The sequence below is a fragment of the Sciurus vulgaris genome (genome assembly GCF_902686455.1).
Source record: "Sciurus vulgaris genome assembly, chromosome: 18".
In the NCBI taxonomy this organism is placed as follows: domain Eukaryota; kingdom Metazoa; phylum Chordata; class Mammalia; order Rodentia; family Sciuridae; genus Sciurus; species Sciurus vulgaris.
Genome location: NC_136479.1, coordinates 21,870,814 through 21,887,946, shown reverse-complemented (window position 1 = coordinate 21,887,946; position 17,133 = coordinate 21,870,814). Strand labels below are relative to the sequence as shown.

The following is a 17,133-nucleotide window of genomic DNA, read 5'->3' as shown; positions in this document are numbered from 1 at the left end:
ATTTTTTTGAGAGAGAATCTCACTAAGTTACTTAGGGCCTTGCTAAATTGCTGAGGCTGGCCTTGAACTTGCAATCCTCCTACCTCGCCCTCCTGAGTTGCTGGAATTACAGGTGTGCACCATGGTACCTGGTCCAAGAACCAATTTGTGCCCCTTGGGGGTAGTGTTACCCCAGTTGAGAATTCAGGAGCAACAACACACTGACATTCTGAGCCACCCTTATGTACACTGTCCCAATAGCCAAGGAGATGCTCCCATTTTTCAAATGGCTAAGTTGAGACTGAGAAGTTATGTTCCTTATTAAAATGACTGATCATGAGACTGGGAATCAAAAAACTTATCAAGATCCTAGCTCATCTTCTTATCTTCTCCAAACCTGTGTTCCTTGATGTGTAAAATGATGGAATGGATCCAAAGAAGTGTTCTCTGAACCTCAGTTAATGGTTTTGTTTTGTTTTTTTGTTCTATTTGACCTAATAATAGCTAATAATCATACAACGTTTACAGATGCCAGACATCAATCTAAGCCCTTCACATCTATTATCTACTATATTCTTCATTAAAACTTTAGAAATACCATTGCTACCTTCCCTATACAGATGAACGAATGGAGACACAGAGAGGCCATGTGACTTGCCCAAGGTCACAGAGGTAGTAGTTAGTGGCACAGACGGGAGGAGAATCTCTTTTGTAGCCTGAATTCCTGAGTACCCATTTTTAACCTTGTACTCTGAAAAGATACTTTTTTTTTTTTTTTTTTTTTTTTTTTGAAACAGGGTCTTACTAAGTTACCCAGGCTGGCCTTGAATTTTTTATTTTCCTCCCTGGGCCTCCCAAGGTGCTTGGGATGACAGGGATGTGTTACTGTCACCGTGTCTGACTAAAAGGAAAATTGTTTTATCACAATAAGAAATAGAACACTTGTAAGTAGACAAGTAAACAAAAAAAAACTATATGTAAAATGGAAAGACAGGCTATAACCTTCTAGCTAGAAGATGTCCCCGCCGTACATGCTGAGCTGGAGGCTGCTTTCTCTCGGTTAAAAGAAAGAACAAAAGCTAAGCACAGACAGAAAGGTGTTAAGAGGCCCTGGCAGCAGAAGGAGACTTTCTCCTGGAGCCCTCAGAAGTGTTGAAAAGGAGGTGGAAAGAGAAGAGCTCGTGTGTGTGCATGCGCGGGCCAAACTGGTCATACCACCTAAAATAAACCCAACACGGCTCTGTGCACCCTTGTCTGGGTGTTCTAGAAGTGTCTGGGCACCCCTGTGAAGAAAGGGAGATGGTACTAGCCAGTCTTGCCTGGGAGTGCAGCCAGAGCGCTTTTGGCCACCACATTGTAAAGGGGCAATGTGGGGTGGCTCTGCCATCTCCCGCCTCCCTCCTGCTTCCCACCGGTCCTGGGAGACCTGTCACCAGCTTACCTGGGCCTAGAGTGTACTGGTTCCTGTCGCTTCAGACTGTTGGGCTCATCCTCTTTACCTGGGCACAGCGGGCCCTCTGTCCTGCGGGCATGCAGCTGTGATATCGTCGCAGGCTGTGAATAAGTAAACAATAAGCAGCCAGAAGTGGCCTATTCCCCACATGACACCAAGAGAAGGGTCCGATTCCCCCCACCCATGCTCCGGGGAGAGTCTTGGCCAGGGTGCCAGGGTATTTATAATTTAGTACTTTTGTTTGTACCTGTCCCAGGTTAGGTACAGTTCCAAGCAACTGCAGTCCCATAAGAAGCACAACAGAGGAGATGGACACAGACAACTAAAGGCCCAGGCCTTTTCTTCTCCCATATCCTGGCTGTGTGATCTTGACCAAGTTGCAGAACCTCTCTGAGCTTCTGTTGTGTAGATATACAAAGTCCCATTGCCTGGGCCGATTTGAATCCTGGTTCTGCCCATTCACCAGCCAAGAGTCCTTATATAAGTGATTCACCTTCTCTGAGTCCCTTGGGCTTCTTATCTATAAATAGGGACAATAACAGAAGAGCTACCAAGGACTGCTGAGGTGATTAAATGAGATATGTATAAAGCACAGTTCCTACGTATTCATTGTGATAGTCATTAATTTTGTTTTGTTGTTGTTGTTTTGCAGTTCTAGGGATCAAACCCAGGGCCTTGCTCATTCTAGGCAAGTGCTGAGCCACTGAGCCACATTCAGTCCTTATATTTTTTAAAAGATCTCTCGTTCCATGCTAGGCACTTTACAAACCCTTTCTCTAACCATCACAAGTTCTGCCAGCCTCTTGTGGAAGTCCCCACTTCCCAGATGAGGAAGACTGAGGCTCAGTGAAGTCAGTTGACTTGCCCAAGGTCACACAGGCACAGTATCAGAACTAGAATTCAAATAGCCAGATCTTGCTTGATTCTAAAGTGTCTTTTTTCCCAAGTGGGCCTAATTCTTTCCCATCTATAAAGTGGAAATAATGGCTGCTGTCATTCAGGTCTACAGGGAGGATTAAATAAGATAAGGTCTGCAGAGAGGCCTCTATTGATGCTGGCTCAGCTCTTTGGTCCCTCAGGGTAATTACCGAAGCCCAGGCCTTTCATTTTTATAATCAGGAGGCTGGTGAGCCGTAATCTCTAGGAGACAATGCTGTCTGCTGTCCATAGGAGGGGGCTGAAAATGTTAGATCAAAATCAAATCTGCAGGTGCTCTTCCCAGCCCAGGCCCACGCCTGCCAAGGCTTCATTCATCTTCTGGCCTTCTCTGTGGCTCTGATCTCTCCCCCGGCCCACAATGATCTGGAGCATATAATTCTTGTCTCCCTTCCCCAGGGGCAGAACAAAACCACCTGTGATACTATCTGACATCCCCAGTTTTAAACTTCAGGGAGAGGGAGACTGATGTTTATCCAGCTATTGTGAAGTCAGTTTCTCCCTGCCTCCCACAAATGGTATGATGTGGTTTGAAGTGGGGCCTTGGCAGAGTGGGGTGCATACGTCACCCCTCCCACTGGTTTGCCAGGCAACACAGGCCTGGTGCGCTGTCCACCTTCCTGCATAATGTATGAGCCAATAGTAGGAACAGAACACCATTAGCAGTGAGTCTGACCACTGCAGACCATGGATGTATCCAGAACCCTCGCCAAGGCTGACGTCTCTGTTGGCTCGCACTGAAGAGAGGGTGGGGATATGTATCACCAGAGGCCGTTCCTGTGGCTGAGGTGGGACCTGGTCTCATCCTGGTCCTTGGGGACCCTATCAAGTAAGAAGACAGCCCCAAGAAGGCAATCAGACCCTGCCTTCCAATCAACAATGGTGACATTGGGGATAGCTAAATTCTTGTTTTCTGGGCTCAAAACCCCTTCTGCGGTGGCAAGGGTGGCAGTGGAAGTGGTTGGGCCCTCTTGGTGTGGTTGAAGGTGGGAAGGGAGATTTGGGACCCAGGGACGCAGTGCCTAGCAATTTCTGTGGCTGCTTCATGGCATAGGAAAACCCCTGGGACAGCAGCTGTCCATCAGGGTGTAGCATGAAAGTGAGTACAGAGTAACATTGCATTTGGAGGGAAGTACCAGGCTGCAGTATCCTGTCGGAAGTTGCAGGGCCCCAGGGGAGGTGTGCTTTTGTGTGTGCAGAGTCAAAAAGTTAGGAATGAAAGAGGGAGTCTCGAGTGACTTTCCAGCTAGGGGAACTCTAGCCCCTGGATGACAACAGCAATACTTCTTGGTTCATGGACACAGCTGGATTCGGGTCAACCACTGTGGGATCCCCAAGGCTAGGCCAAGTGCTCGAGCTTGGGCACAGAGATGAATCGGACTAGGCTTTGAAGTCTAACTGGGGAGCCAGAAACTGAAGAGGAGAAGTCAAATACCTCAAGGTGATGCTTGAATAGTAGCACTTACCTAGGGTTGTGGGAACTCAGAGCCTAAAGCAGCCACCTCTGCCTGAGGTTGGCAACAAGAGTCCACTGAGGCACAACTGAGCACAGCCTTGAGGGACAAGGAAGGAATCTGTCACGAGGAAGTGAGGGGAAGAGTGTGAGAGGCAGAGGGAACAGCATCTGCAAAGCTGCAGAGCTGTAAGATCCTGAGTACTGGCTCAGGAAACTTCAATATATCTTACGTGGAACTTTAAAAGAAGCATCAAATCAGACTTGTTTTACACACATATATCTGATACCCCTCTGCAGTAGAATATCAGCAACTTGAGGGCAGGGAATCAGCCTCACTGTCAGAGTTCCAGGCCTACAGCAGTGACTTTATCTTGGATCTAGTAGGAAGCCTTTGGAGGATTGAAAGTAAGAAAGAGAAGAATGATCTGATATGTGCGGTAGGAAATCACTTTGATAGTGATGTGAGGCTGGAAAAAAGGTGTGAGAATGGAGAAATGAGGTCAGGTTGGTAAAATATTGATAATTCCATGCAATTAAAGTAGTGTTTTTTTTTTTTTTTTTCCCTTTGCGGTGTGAACCCAGGACCTTATGCTTGCAAGGCAAGCACTCTATTCACTGAGCTATATCCCCAACCCAACATGTAGTTTTGATTTGTACAATATCCCTATGAAACAGGTGCTCCCCCCTTTTGGTAGATGAGGAAATAGATTCAGCGAATCTCATTAAACTTGGGCCAAGTCACACAGCAAATTGGTGCAGTAGCCCTGGGCTTCGGTCCTCCCTTGGCGTCGCCCCCAGGATCCAGGGCGGCACTTCCAACGTCCAGCGTCCTAAGGTGATCCGCCCTAGGCAGTGACAGGGAGAAGTCGCTATTCCGGTTCAGTTGCAGCAGGGAAGACCAGAGGATGGTGGTTCAGAACACTTGACCGAAGATCAGGCGGGGAAAAGCAAGGCGGGAAGAGGGGTTTGGGTCTCGGCGGGCCGCCGTAGGCGCGGCACTTTGGTCCCTATGGCAACAGCAAGAAGCAGCGCAAGGCTCCCGGGCGGTTCTGGCGCCACCGAGGATTGGACCCAGCGCCGCGCGGAATCTGTGAACTGCCGCCGCCCCGAGGGTGCAGGTGATGTGGATGCGTGGAACTGGGGAGCCCGGGTGTGGGGATGTGGAGGGGCGTGGCCTGGGCCGGGCTGGGGCCTGGGAGGAAGGCGCCGCCCCTGCATCTCCGGACCCCACCTCGCCCAGACCAGAAGCCATCTCTGGGCCTCAGTTTCCCCACCCGGGAAATGGGAGGAGGAGAGGGCACCCAGGTCCAATGGCCCCTCTCAGCCTCTGAGCCCTGGACCTTCTCTCTGCAGCTCCCGGAGTGACTGGCGCCGTCCTGCCCCATGGACGTGAGTCTCCGGGCCCCTTCCCTTCTCTGCGCGACCCCCTCCACGCCTTATGCTCACCTTGACTTTGCCTGCCTTCGCGACCAGGCTGGGGAGGGGGCTTTTTACCCAGCATAGACCCTTCCTGCTTAGGACAAAAGCTATGAGAAAAACAGGGGCAGGGATGGACTTCCAACTGGATGGCACATTTCCCATATTCCTGGCAAGATAAGGAGTCCACCAAGTAGGCAGGGCATGGGACAGCGCCAACAGCAGAGGGAGGCCTGGTGGTGAGGGAGGATGGATCATTTGGAGAACCGCTAGGACTTCAAGGTGACTAAAAATAAAGGGTAGGCAGGGCTAGACTGGGGGCTGAGTCCTGGGATAAGTTTTCACGGAGTCATTGAGAGCCACAGATTGATTGTAGGGGAGGGAGGGATACACAGGACAACTGTGTGCAAAGGGACCAGATTGCATGTTGAAAGACAGTTAGGGGCCAGTACTGTGGACTGAAGGAGGGTGAGGTAGTGGCCTGTGGTCAGAGACGAGATCTGTTTTGGAGAAGCATTCCGAAAAGAATGATCAACAAGTACTTGGTGTGAAATGGGGAGGACAGGGGAAAAGGCAGGTTTGGGGGACAAGATGGTGAGTCAGAGTGTCATCCTATTGACCTCCTCCCCCCAGCGACCTCTGTGTCCTCCTGGGATTCCTGTGTTCCCACTGCCCGTCCCCACCTTCTTGTCACCTCTTCCTCTGTGCTTGCCCAGGCCTCCTCTAGCCCGTGGAATCCAACCCAGGCCTCTGCCAGCAGCCCTCCCCTGCTGCTCCCCATTCCTGCCATCGTCTTCATTGCCGTGGGCATCTATTTGTTGCTGCTGGGCCTAGTGCTGCTGACTAGACACTACCTGCTGGTGAGGGGCCGGGTGGGGAACAAAGGGTGGGTTCTGGGGAAGAGGAAGCCAGTTAATATGCCTCTCATCTGCAGGTTTTACCCTGAGGCTTCACCATTTAGTCCCTGCACCTATACTTTTTGTGGAACCAGGGGTGCCTTCTCTCTGTCCCCAGGCAACCCTTCTCTTGCCCCCTCCCTAAAGGGAGTTTCAGCTGTTCCTACCTGTTGCCCAGCCCAGATCCTGAGCCCTCCCATCTCCTAGGCCCAGGGCTGCTGCACAGACTGCAGCTCCCCCTGCAGGAAGAAAGGTGCCTTACAAGACTATTGCTGGACCTGTGCAGAAGCCTGTGATTTCCCTCTGCCCAGCCCAGCCCGCTACCTGGATGCCTGCTGCCCACAATCCACGGAAGCTGTGAGTTCCATTCTCACCCCGCCCCCACAGCCCTGATCTAGGGAGATCCTGTGCCTTTATTTTCTGTCTTCAACCATATCTGTTACTGAGCACCAACTCTAGTTGAGGTTTGGTTCCAGGTACTGAGCTCTGTGAAGACAGCCAAAGCAACACATCAGGTCATGTCTAGGGAAGACAGCTACTTGAAGAAAATAGCTGGAGAAAGGTGACGTGTGTAACATGCCCAGCACATAATCAGCACTTCTGAAAATGGTAGTTAAAAGGAAAAGTAGTTCAGCCAGGCACGGTGGCACATGTCTGTAATCCCAGCAATTCTCAGGAGGTTGAGGCAGGAGGATTGTGAGTTTGAGACCAGCCTCAGGAACTTAGTAAGACCTGTCTCAAAAAGTTTTTTAAAAGATGCTGGGGGCTCAGTGGTGGAGTGCTCAAGGGGACTAAAAAAAGAGGAAAAATAGTTCACAGAACATCTAAGAATTCATTGAGTGAATATTATGTTCCAGAGAGCAGCACCACTTTATTGGCATTATTATTTCCCCCAGCAACCTGAGATCTAGGTATTTATTTTAATTTTAATTTTTAATAGATACATACTAGTTATGCGAATTGGGTATGTATTTATTTATTTTTGGTACTGGGGATTGACCCCAGGGACCCTTAACCACTGAACCACATCCCCAGCCCTTTCTTATATTTTATTTTAAGACAGGGACTCACTGAGTTTCTTAGGGCCTTGCTAAGTTACTGAGGCTGGCTTTGAACTTGTGATCCTCTTGCCTCAGCCTCCCAAGCCAGTGGGATGAAATTGTGTACCATTGCACCTGGCTAGTTGAGTATTTTTAAAAACTTATATTTGATTACAGAAAATATTGTTTACAAAGCATATATGTAAAACCACAAAGTATAAATCACTATATAAACCAAGTCTCTAATTCAAAGTTGCTACATTTTGTGTATGTCCCTCATATACTAATATACAGTACTGTTACATGTTACTATTATTTGGAAAAAATGGAGTCACACCACATAGACTATGTTACCATAACTGCTACTTGCCCTTTAAGCTTGACATGATACCTTGGCCGCCTATTCATGCCTGAACATGTAAGTGGATAAGTATTATTATGCCCCTTCTGCAGGGAGTAAACTGGCTTGGGGAAGTTTAATGGCTTTTCGGTGTTACCCAGTGGAGCCTTGCTTAGCAAATTGCTTCACAGTGCTAGCTGCAGCAGAATCCTCAGGGGAGAAGCCTGGCTCACAGAAGATAGGCCATTTTTACATTTGTGGGTTTAAAGATGTTTAGTGATCGACCACCTTCCTACATCATGATATTTTGAGCTCAGAGAATTAGACAGCAAAGCTTCTGCCCTTGGAGCGGTGACCTTCCCTAGGAAGAAGTGGGGGATGAAGACCAAGCCCCAGCAAATTCAAACCTTGGGCTGACTGTGCTTGGTGCAAATTCCTGGCAGATGTTTTGGGTTTCAAAATAAATTGTGGGACAAGGAGCTCTTCTCTTCCAAATAATCTGCTTCTGGTTCCCCAGGGATAACCAGGAGTGGGGCCCCAGGTTACTGATGAGGACAAAGGAGGAAAAAAAAAAAAAAAAAAAGACGACCTTGGGTTCTAAAAACTCCTATCTTAAAGGAGATGCTCAATTAAAAAATGAGTTGTGGCCCCCTGTCCTGGGGTCACAGTCCCCTTTCCTGTCTGTATGCATGAGGTAAACAGACAGGGAAACATCTCTTCCTTAGGGGAGAGGCTGGGGTGAGATGTACTGTAAGGAAGGACTGGGTCTGACACCTGCCAGTCCAAGGCTGTAGGAACTTCCAGACCTGGAGACTTTAGGTCCTGAACCTCTCTGGCTTCTGCTGGAGCTAGCCAGGAAGAGATCTAGAACAGCCAAGGGCAGGCAGGGTCATCCTGTCCTTGAGCTGTCTTTCCTCAAAGTACACTGCAGGCCCTGTGTTCTCCAGTTTCCTTATAGTAACAATGACAGCCACAAAGGTGACAGAGCTCTGCCTGTATTACAGTTGTGGACACTTAGGCTCACAGAGGCTTAACTGACTTGCCTGAGGTCACACAGCTGGGCCAGCCAGACCACAAACCCAAGGCTCTTTTCCTTTCTCAGGAAAACACCTGAGGTGGCGAGGATCTCATCCCTTCATTCATTTAAAAATTCATCCAAATATCTATGAAGTCACTGTTGAAGCTTTGTGCTGGACAAGATAGACAAGGTCCTGGGCCTCCCAGGGCCTATGTGGACAGAGAGAAATGGGCCATTACAGTGGAGTGTGAGGAGGATGTGATATAGTTGGTTGATTGACATCCTTGTGTGATATCAGAAGCAGGTGGGGGACTTAACGGGAAAGCCAGGTTCCTCGCTCAGTAGGTATGGCGTGGGACTGTAGATTGTGACCTTCTCATAAGCTCTCACATGATTTTGGCCCACATCAGGGTTAAGAATTACTGTTAAGGGGAACCAGAACTATAGGGGTAAGAGTGCTTCTGTCAGGCAGGCTCAGTTCTTCCCACGGACTCCCCACAGTGACCTTGTGAAGCAGGTGCTGTATCGATTTTAGAGATGGAGAAACTAAGGCTCAGAACATGAATTAGCCAAGCTGAGATTGAAGCGTGGGCTTTACTGACTTTAGAGTCTGAACTGTAACCTGTAAAAATGATGACTGGTCCTCACAAAGACAAAGGGAAACTTTCAAAGTAAAAGAGCCTGGAGAAACGCAAGGGTTAACAGTCGTCTGGAGGCCTTGTTTAATGTACTTAAACAGCAGATTCCTTCCAGAAGCCACATGGTTGCTTGTGAGTCAAGAAATCCATTAGCCAGTTATTAATGACTGGATCTAAACCCTCAGTGGGCAGAGCCAAGAAATGCTTTTAATACCCTCTTTTCTGAGGTAAGGGCAGCGGAGTTGCTCTCAGCCACCAGCTCTGAGTACAGAATGATGGTGTGGTCCTCCAAAACCCACAGAGCTGACTTATCCCCATACTGGGACTCCCCAGAGATGCCCCCAAACCACACCCACATGAAACACGAAAACCATTTCTCCCTTCCACCATGACACCTCTAGCCTTCTCCCTCTGTTGACATTAGCACAACCCAATTCAGACCCCTCTGCCTGCAGTTGGCAGGTCCCCTCCCCTTGCTGGAAACCTAGTGACGCTGATCTCACCAGTCATCTGACACCGCACCCCGAAACCTCAGCTGTTGAAAAGGTCATTCCCCTATTCCTGGCTTGGCCCGGTCACTGATTGAGCTGTGCAACTGTGACTGTCACTAGCCCTACTTCTGGCCTCGAGGAGCCAATCTTCTGTCACACAACCATCCTGGGTGTGTCCCACTCCAGCCATTTGGCCTACCTCCAATCCACGCCTGGGGCAGTTGCAGATCATCCTTGTCTCAGGCGGAGGAGCAGTGAGTTGGAGGGGTCAAAATTTCCCTATCTGTAAGGACATGATGTTCCTTTTCCCTAAGCAACAGACCTTGTTTCCCTGGAGCCCAGGAGCCTTAGTTTTGCCTAAAGAGGGAAAAATGATGTTTAGATTCATCCATTCATTCAGCATTCTTCTGCATATTGGACACCTGCTGAGTTCCCTACACTGGCCCAGTGGAGGACAGGAGAACAACTGGCTTGCCTTTGCACCCCAGAATGAAGTTGATATTCCTAGCCCTGGGAGACAGTGGGGACTGGGCATCATAGGTCGAGAGACAGCCAGCCCTGGTCCATCCTGGCTCCACTCTATTTCTTTGGGGCAGGTCACTCCCTTCTCTGAGCCTCTTACTTCCTTTTTATAAAGAGGTCTACTCTTTAGGATTTTGATAATTAAAAGGTAATCTTAAATTAAAAAAAAATTGAAATTGTCATTTTCAAAGAAAACTAAAAAGAAAAAAAAAAAAGAAAACTAAAAAGTTTTAAAAATCATTCATGAATGTAGTCTGTGCCTTACACAAAATTGGGCTCAAAAATGAATGACAGCCTGCAGTTTGGTCTCATGCCAAGAGAAGTCCATAAACCCCACCCCCCAATTCTTTTCATGATGGACAGAAAAACGTGCATCCTTTCTCTTCCTACTGCCTCTCAATTGCATAAGGCCATGAGGTTGTAGCAACACCATCTTCCCTGGGACACCCCAATTCTAGCATAGACCAAGGACCACTGATCCTCATCCTCCTTACCCAAGCAATGGGAAGGAGAGAACCCCTGAATTGTGGCTCCAGCTTCTAACTGAAATGTGAGAACATTGCCTCACTGCTGATTTCTTAGCAGCACAAGGAATAACTTTGTTCCCAGGAATGGTGGATGGTACTCTATGCCACTAGCAGTGGTGACTTCCAGGGCCCCTCTGTTCCCTTCTCCCCTTGGAGGGAAACAGACTGGGGCTCTAGTCCTACCTCCCTCACCAATCTCTTCTCTCCCTCAGGGTTGGGCCCCTCGCTGCCCTCGCTGCTGCCCGCTCTGCGACTGTGCCTGTGCCTGCCAACTTCCTGACTGCCAGAGCCTCAACTGTCTCTGCTTTGAGATCAAGCTCCGATGAGGACCCAGGGTCCCTGCCCTTTGGGGAGCAACCAGCCCCCAGGGCCCACATGCACCCCTCTCTCAGGGCCCCCAGGACACTTTTCTCCAGGCCATTGGAATCACAAATGGCTGGTCCAGGGCCAGGCTCCCTGCAAGGCAGGGCTCAGAGAGCCCTTGGGCAGCTGGACTGCATCTCCTTTGGAAGGTGGAAGGGAGAAGGGCTGCCCCTTTCCCTCCCCAAGTAAGCTATTGCATTTGAATCGGAGGATGAGGGAGCATTGCTCACCACAGACTGCATGATGGGTGGAACTCAGCTGGTCTTGAGTGTCAAGAGTTAGGGGTGCCCAGCCACACCCTCTTCATGGGCTCTTGGTTATTTTGGGAGGTGAGTATCTGCCTGCATCTGCCCTTGCTTTAAAAAAAAAAAAAAAAAAAAAAACAACCAAACTAGCCACCATGAAGCCCAGAGTCAGGAGAGGAGGGAATCAGGAGGAGGCAGTTGAAGGAGGCAGGGTGGGCCACTCCATCTACCTCCCTGTACTCCTTTCCCTCCCCACAGACCTCCTGTCCAAAGATTGATTTCTCTTGACAACCAAGAGCCTCAGTCTGGATCTCCAAGGAAGAAATTTCCTCTGAAGTACGGGTGAGTGGGAGGGGGCCCCTCCTCCCCCTAGGGCAGACCCAAGACTTCCTCCTCCTTCCCCCACGCAGGGCCCCACGCTGGATTGAATGTCAGGGGCTTCAGGTTTCCCTAAATATAGGTCCTTTGCCGGGGGATCCGTGGCGACGAAAGGGCAGGGGTTACAGAGAAGGTCGGGGACATTTGTGTGTGGGGGAGGGCAGGAGCTGCCTTATAACCCAGAGGGTGTCCACCTGGCTCACTCGCTGCTGACCACGCTCTGCCTGCTCCTTCCGTTCAGCCTCGCAAGCAGGTGGGTCGCTAGCTGAGCTCTGCGGGATGGGGTTGGGTCGGGGTCGGATATGGGGAAGAACTGTCCGGTAGAAACGGGAAGGTCAGAAAAGTAATCTGGGAGCGAGGAGATCAGTGGTACAGCGCGGGGATGGATTTTATATTGAAGAAAGAAGTCAGGTTCAGGAAAGACATTTCGCAGGAACTGTGGCCCCATGGCCCCGACACTTGCTTAGGCCAAGTCCTAGCCAGTCAATTTCCGCACAGTCTGGTTTTCAGCTATTGCCTTGTTTGCACCAGCCGCGGGCGGAAAGCGCGTGTGTCAGAGCAGGCCGCTGGCCTTCTGACGCGGAGAAGCACTTGCCAGGGCGGGACCCCACACCGCTAGGGGAAGGCCTAGCTACCGCTCTCTGCAAGCCCGGGCCGCTCTCTTCCGCTCCCATTGCTTCCACTCGACGCCCTTTTCTCCGCCTCTCGCGCCTGAGTTAAGGACAGGGAGGGAATCGGCTATGCGTCCTGCGCAGGACAGCCCACGGGCGAGGCAGGCAGACGCCCGACCTCTCGATTTGGTTACGATGTGACATACGTTGCAACCACGCAGGCCGGAAGCTGGGACTGCCCCGGCGCGGGGATGGGGCCTGGGAAGGGAAGCCAGCCTTCATCTCTTCTGACTCTTCCATTGCTTTTCCCCCACCTCCCCATCCCCATCTCCTCCCGTGCCAAAATTCCAGCTGAGTCACCGCGCTCCAGAGCGCGCCAGGCTGAGTGGGGGGAAGTGCAAGGGAGGGGCGGGCCCTGGCGACCCGCGGGATGTGGCCCGAGTCACGTCCTAGGGGGGGTGGGGGAGGGATCGTATTCTTGCGGCCTAGTACCTTCGCAAGCGCCGCCTCCTAGCTTCGACTCTGGGCGGCCTTGCGCACTGTTCTTCGCCTGCAATTGGACGCCTCCTGCCCCCGGCAAAGGAAAAAACCCAGCGGAGGGCGGAGCGGTGTCTTTAAAAGACCGGAGCCGCCTCCTCCTGCCCGCCCCCTGCGCCGCCCCCTCGGGATCTGAATAGGCTTCGTTCCTCTCGGAACGCGCCGCAGAACCTGGTTCTGGTGACGACTGCAGCGTTCGCTCCTTAGTCCACCCGCCAGCCCACCGCCCTCTGTCGCCGCACCCCGCCAACCCGCCCCCTCCTGTGCCAGGTGAGCGCCCCTCGCCACGTGCGAGGGTCAGGAACTGTGGAGAAGGATCCTGGGGCAGTGGCGGGTTGGGCATCTGCGCGGAGTCCCCACCCGGTCCCATCATCTTCCCACTACCGCCCCACAGACTTGCTCTCGAGGCCCTTACTCCTCAGCCCTCTCCAGCTATAGCTCCCTCGGTCAGCTGCGCAATGCAGCAGCACCACGCTGAGTCATGGCGGGGGAGGAAGCAGTACGAGATGGAGGACCATTCCCCCATCCCTGTCTTTCCAGGGACCCCCGGTACAAAGTCACAGGGTCCCTTTGCCTAGACAGAGGCAACAAGGGGTGGGCGCAGCTCATACTGCCTCAGGGTTTTCGCAACTGGGTGGCGGGTGATTCCTGCCCCTGGTGAGGAGGGGTAACCCCCTCAGTAGTGTCTGATGACCCATTAACACTTTCCCTGTCTTTCCTTATCTTGTGACCTTGATTCTGAGCCTGGAACTGCTGCAGCCGTGCGAACAGACAGGAGCATTTTTCAGGGAAGGGGTGGGGCGCTTGCCTCCCCTCCACATTCTCTTTCCCTGTATGAGCAGTGAGCACGGGCGAACCTTACCCTTCCCTCCACCTCCGGCTGGGCTTGCTGGGCTGCCCTTTCCTGGGCTTCTGATTGCCTCCTACCTTTTTTCCTAACACCCTCCCTTCACCCTGGGGGGAAAATACTGACCTTGGGATGTCCTTGAAGCCTTGGAGCCTGGGCCAGCCCTGGGATCTTGGGTGGATTGGAAGGAACACCCCAATAGCAGTCAGGAGATCTGGGTTCTAATCTCAGATCTGGCCCCTGGGTTGTGGTGTGGCTGGAAGCACAGATCTTTACCTTCTCTGGGCCCTCTGCCCTACTCATGACCTTTAAATTCTAAAATACTTTGGTTCGGTTTTGTTTCTAGGCAAGGTGACCCCATGGCAAGGCGCAAGCCAGAAGGGTCCAGCTTCAACATGACCCGCCTGTCCCTGGCTATGGCTTTTTCCTTTCCCCCAGTTGCCAGTGGGCAACCCCACCCTCAGCTGGGCAACACCCAGCAACAAACAGAGTTAGGAAAGGTACAGGAGGAGGCAGGCCTAGTACAGGGAAGTCGGGTGTAGGGGAGAGCTTGGGGACAGGAAGTGCCCCAGGACCTGCCAGGGTGTGGGGCAGGGGAGGTAGGGACTGATTGCCCGACCTCCAAGCAAGGGGCCCTGTTCACTGGGAGACCATGGGAAGTCCCAGCTAACTACTCTACCCCCATCTGTCTCCTTCACTCAGGAACTTGCTGCCACTGGCACCATGCCCTTCCAATATCCAGCACTGACCCCGGAGCAGAAGAAGGAGCTGTCTGACATCGCTCACCGAATTGTGGCCCCGGGCAAGGGCATCCTGGCTGCAGATGAGTCCACTGGTGCGGTGCCGGCCCAAGACACAGTGGGAGGAGGGCCCAGGGTTGGAAGTGACAGGTCAGTCTCCTTATTCTCCCATATGATACTCCCCTCCAGGAAGCATTGCCAAGCGGCTGCAGTCCATTGGCACTGAGAACACCGAGGAGAATCGGCGTTTCTACCGCCAGCTGCTGCTGACTGCTGATGACCGTGTGAATCCCTGCATTGGGGGTGTCATCCTCTTCCATGAGACACTATACCAGAAGGCGGATGATGGGCGTCCCTTCCCCCAAGTTATCAAATCCAAGGGTGGTGTTGTGGGCATCAAGGTGAGGGGGCAGGGCTTCAGGATATGTTTGGTGATGGATGTGGGGGAAGGGAATCGAGATTAATAGGGCAGGGGATGACTATTGAGTTGGGGGTCTAGAGACTAGGGTGGAGCCTTGGGTGTGCCAGACTTTATGGTGTACTCATTTGGGACTTCTGTGTGAGTGTGTGGTGCTGGGGATCAAACCCACAGCCTCCTGCATGCTAGGCAAATACTATACCCCCAGCTGGTATTCTCAATCTTTATAATTCTAAGAGCAAGACATTTTCCCATTCTACAGATGAAAAGCCAGAAGTTCAGGGAGGTAAAATGGTTTGCTCAGTAAGTGGTAGAGCCCAGGTGTCCTGACACCCAATCCAGTTAATATTCCTTGTCAAATAATCCAGTGTATCATGCCTCTCAGGACTGGCTGCCACAACTGAGTAAAAATATGGGCAAGCCTGGAGAGACCAGTGGCAGATTAAATTGGGGGAAGAGGGGCACTGTTGAGGAGGAAAGGGTGCTAGAGATCATTGCCCTCATCCACTCCAACAGGTAGACAAGGGCGTGGTGCCCCTGGCAGGAACAAACGGCGAGACCACCACCCAAGGTGAGACTGGTTTGGCTCCTTCCCCTACCAGCCAGCCCACCCAGGCAGGAGCGAGTGGAGCTGCAGGCCTCTCTCGCTGCCATGCTCTGACACCTTCATCTTCTCCTCAGGGCTGGATGGGCTGTCTGAGCGCTGTGCCCAGTACAAGAAGGATGGAGCTGACTTTGCCAAGTGGCGTTGTGTGCTGAAGATTGGGGAACACACCCCCTCAGCTCTTGCCATCATGGAAAATGCCAACGTTCTGGCCCGTTATGCCAGCATCTGCCAGCAGGTGGGACTGCAGGTCCCTAAAAGGACACCTCCCACATCATTTGGTTCTAGTGTGGGCTAGTTTGCCATCCATCTGCCAGGATACCTACCTCCCCCAAAGCTGCTGTTCCCAATACACACTGAACGTGAGGCCAGGCCTCTGCAGGTCACTCTGTAAGACAGAGGGGCAGAATAGGGATTGCGTGGGCTGATCTGAGATGCCTATCACCAGTAATCCACTGAGGCTTTGAAGCCGCGCGTCCCTATTCATCAAGATAAGATCCTGGCTAATGGCTGTGAGGAGCTGTGGGTGGGGTTCTAGGTTAGGAGGCCTCATGGCTACTCTGTCCCTCCCCTGACAGAATGGCATTGTGCCCATTGTGGAACCTGAGATCCTTCCTGATGGGGACCATGACTTGAAGCGCTGTCAATATGTAACTGAGAAGGTAGGTTGCTGTTTCTTGGCTGGGGTGGTGTGGTGAACTGGTCAGCTGGGCCCAAGGTTTGGGCCCCAACAACCCCACTTTCACCTTGCCCTCTAGGTTCTGGCTGCTGTCTACAAGGCTCTGAGTGACCACCACATTTACCTGGAAGGCACCTTGCTGAAGCCCAACATGGTCACCCCAGGCCATGCCTGCACCCAGAAGTACTCCCATGAGGAGATTGCCATGGCAACTGTCACAGCTCTGCGTCGCACAGTACCCCCTGCTGTCCCTGGTGAGGCCTTTCGCCCTTGTCTTGGTCTCCCGGAGGTAGATGAACTGGGCCTACAATCCTGGAGTCCAACTGGTCTGCTTTTCAGAGCAGCCTCTAAGGGCCTCTCCCAGTCTCCTGGGTCTACAGCTAAAGCCCTTCCTCTACTTCGGCCCTTGTTCTACAGGAATCACCTTTCTGTCTGGAGGGCAGAGTGAGGAGGAGGCATCTATCAATCTCAACGCCATCAACAAGTGCCCCCTGCTGAAGCCTTGGGCCCTGACCTTCTCCTATGGCCGAGCCTTACAGGCCTCTGCTCTGAAGGCCTGGGGCGGGAAGAAGGAGAATCTGAAGACTGCCCAGGAGGAGTATATCAAGCGAGCTCTGGTAAGGCAGGGGCAAAAGGTGGCAGGGTGTCTGGGTGGATGGGAGGGACTGAGAAGAGACCTTCTCACGCCGGCTCCTCTCCCCTCTTAGGCCAACAGCCTCGCCTGTCAAGGAAAGTACACCCCAAGTGGTCAGGCCGGGGCTGCAGCCAGCGAGTCCCTCTTCGTCTCTAACCATGCCTACTAAGCTGAGGTGTTCTCAGGCTGCCCCCTCAACACTCCAGGCCCCTGCCCACACTTACTCTTCAAGAGGGGGCCACGTCGGGGCTCCGGGCTTTTTCCCATCACTCTTGCCTCCCTGGTGACTTTGGTGTGTGGTGTTTGTGTGCGCTAACTCCATCACCCCTTCAGCCCACTGCCAATAAACAACTATTTAAGGGGGA

The 17,133-nt window shown here is 52.0% G+C and overlaps 3 protein-coding genes across 6 annotated transcripts in view; 2 read left to right on the top strand and 1 right to left on the bottom strand.

The window, feature by feature from the left end:
* TLCD3B (TLC domain containing 3B) overlaps positions 1–12,808 on the bottom strand; it is a 27,339-nt gene extending 14,531 nt beyond the window's left edge. The window contains exons 1-4 of the mRNA XM_079121531.1: positions 12,013–12,808; positions 11,306–11,427; positions 9,863–10,020; positions 1,421–1,533 (exon numbers count right to left, since the gene is read on the bottom strand). The gene's annotated coding sequence lies outside the window, so the exon portion shown is untranslated. The remainder of the gene's footprint in view (positions 1–1,420; positions 1,534–9,862; positions 10,021–11,305; positions 11,428–12,012) is intronic.
* Positions 3,651–11,668, top strand: LOC306649963 (uncharacterized protein). The gene is made up of 6 exons (XM_079121539.1): positions 3,651–4,942; positions 5,178–5,213; positions 5,957–6,100; positions 6,344–6,493; positions 10,925–11,404; positions 11,579–11,668. Exons 2-5 carry the CDS (start codon positions 5,208–5,210, stop codon positions 11,036–11,038), a joined length of 414 nt encoding a protein of 137 aa, XP_078977665.1. The 5' UTR covers positions 3,651–4,942; positions 5,178–5,207; the 3' UTR covers positions 11,039–11,404; positions 11,579–11,668.
* Positions 11,560–17,133, top strand: ALDOA (aldolase, fructose-bisphosphate A). 4 transcript variants are annotated; one of them, XM_079121508.1, is made up of 9 exons: positions 11,560–11,662; positions 14,396–14,528; positions 14,623–14,834; positions 15,368–15,422; positions 15,533–15,693; positions 16,034–16,117; positions 16,214–16,388; positions 16,552–16,751; positions 16,842–17,133. In XM_079121508.1, the coding sequence occupies exons 2-9, from the start codon at positions 14,417–14,419 to the stop codon at positions 16,935–16,937; spliced, it is 1,095 nt and encodes a 364-aa protein (XP_078977634.1). In that variant the 5' UTR covers positions 11,560–11,662; positions 14,396–14,416; the 3' UTR covers positions 16,938–17,133. The 4 variants fall into 4 exon arrangements, with proteins under 4 accessions (XP_078977634.1, XP_078977632.1, XP_078977633.1 ...); XM_079121506.1 differs by lacking the exon at positions 11,560–11,662 and adding an exon at positions 11,795–11,951; XM_079121507.1 differs by lacking the exon at positions 11,560–11,662 and adding an exon at positions 12,981–13,116.

Coding starts and splice junctions, on each gene's coding strand:
- LOC306649963 (XM_079121539.1), top strand. Junction 6,101..6,343: donor TGACTAGACACTACCTGCTG/GTGAGGGGCCGG, acceptor CCCATCTCCTAG/GCCCAGGGCTGCTGCACAGA. Junction 6,494..10,924: donor GCCCACAATCCACGGAAGCT/GTGAGTTCCATT, acceptor TCTCTCCCTCAG/GGTTGGGCCCCTCGCTGCCC.
- ALDOA (XM_079121505.1), top strand. CDS start 14,053: ATGGCAAGGCGCAAGCCAGAAGGGTCCAGCTTCAACATGACCCGCCTG. Junction 14,529..14,622: donor GGCTGCAGATGAGTCCACTG/GTGCGGTGCCGG, acceptor ACTCCCCTCCAG/GAAGCATTGCCAAGCGGCTG. Junction 16,752..16,841: donor AGTATATCAAGCGAGCTCTG/GTAAGGCAGGGG, acceptor CTCCCCTCTTAG/GCCAACAGCCTCGCCTGTCA.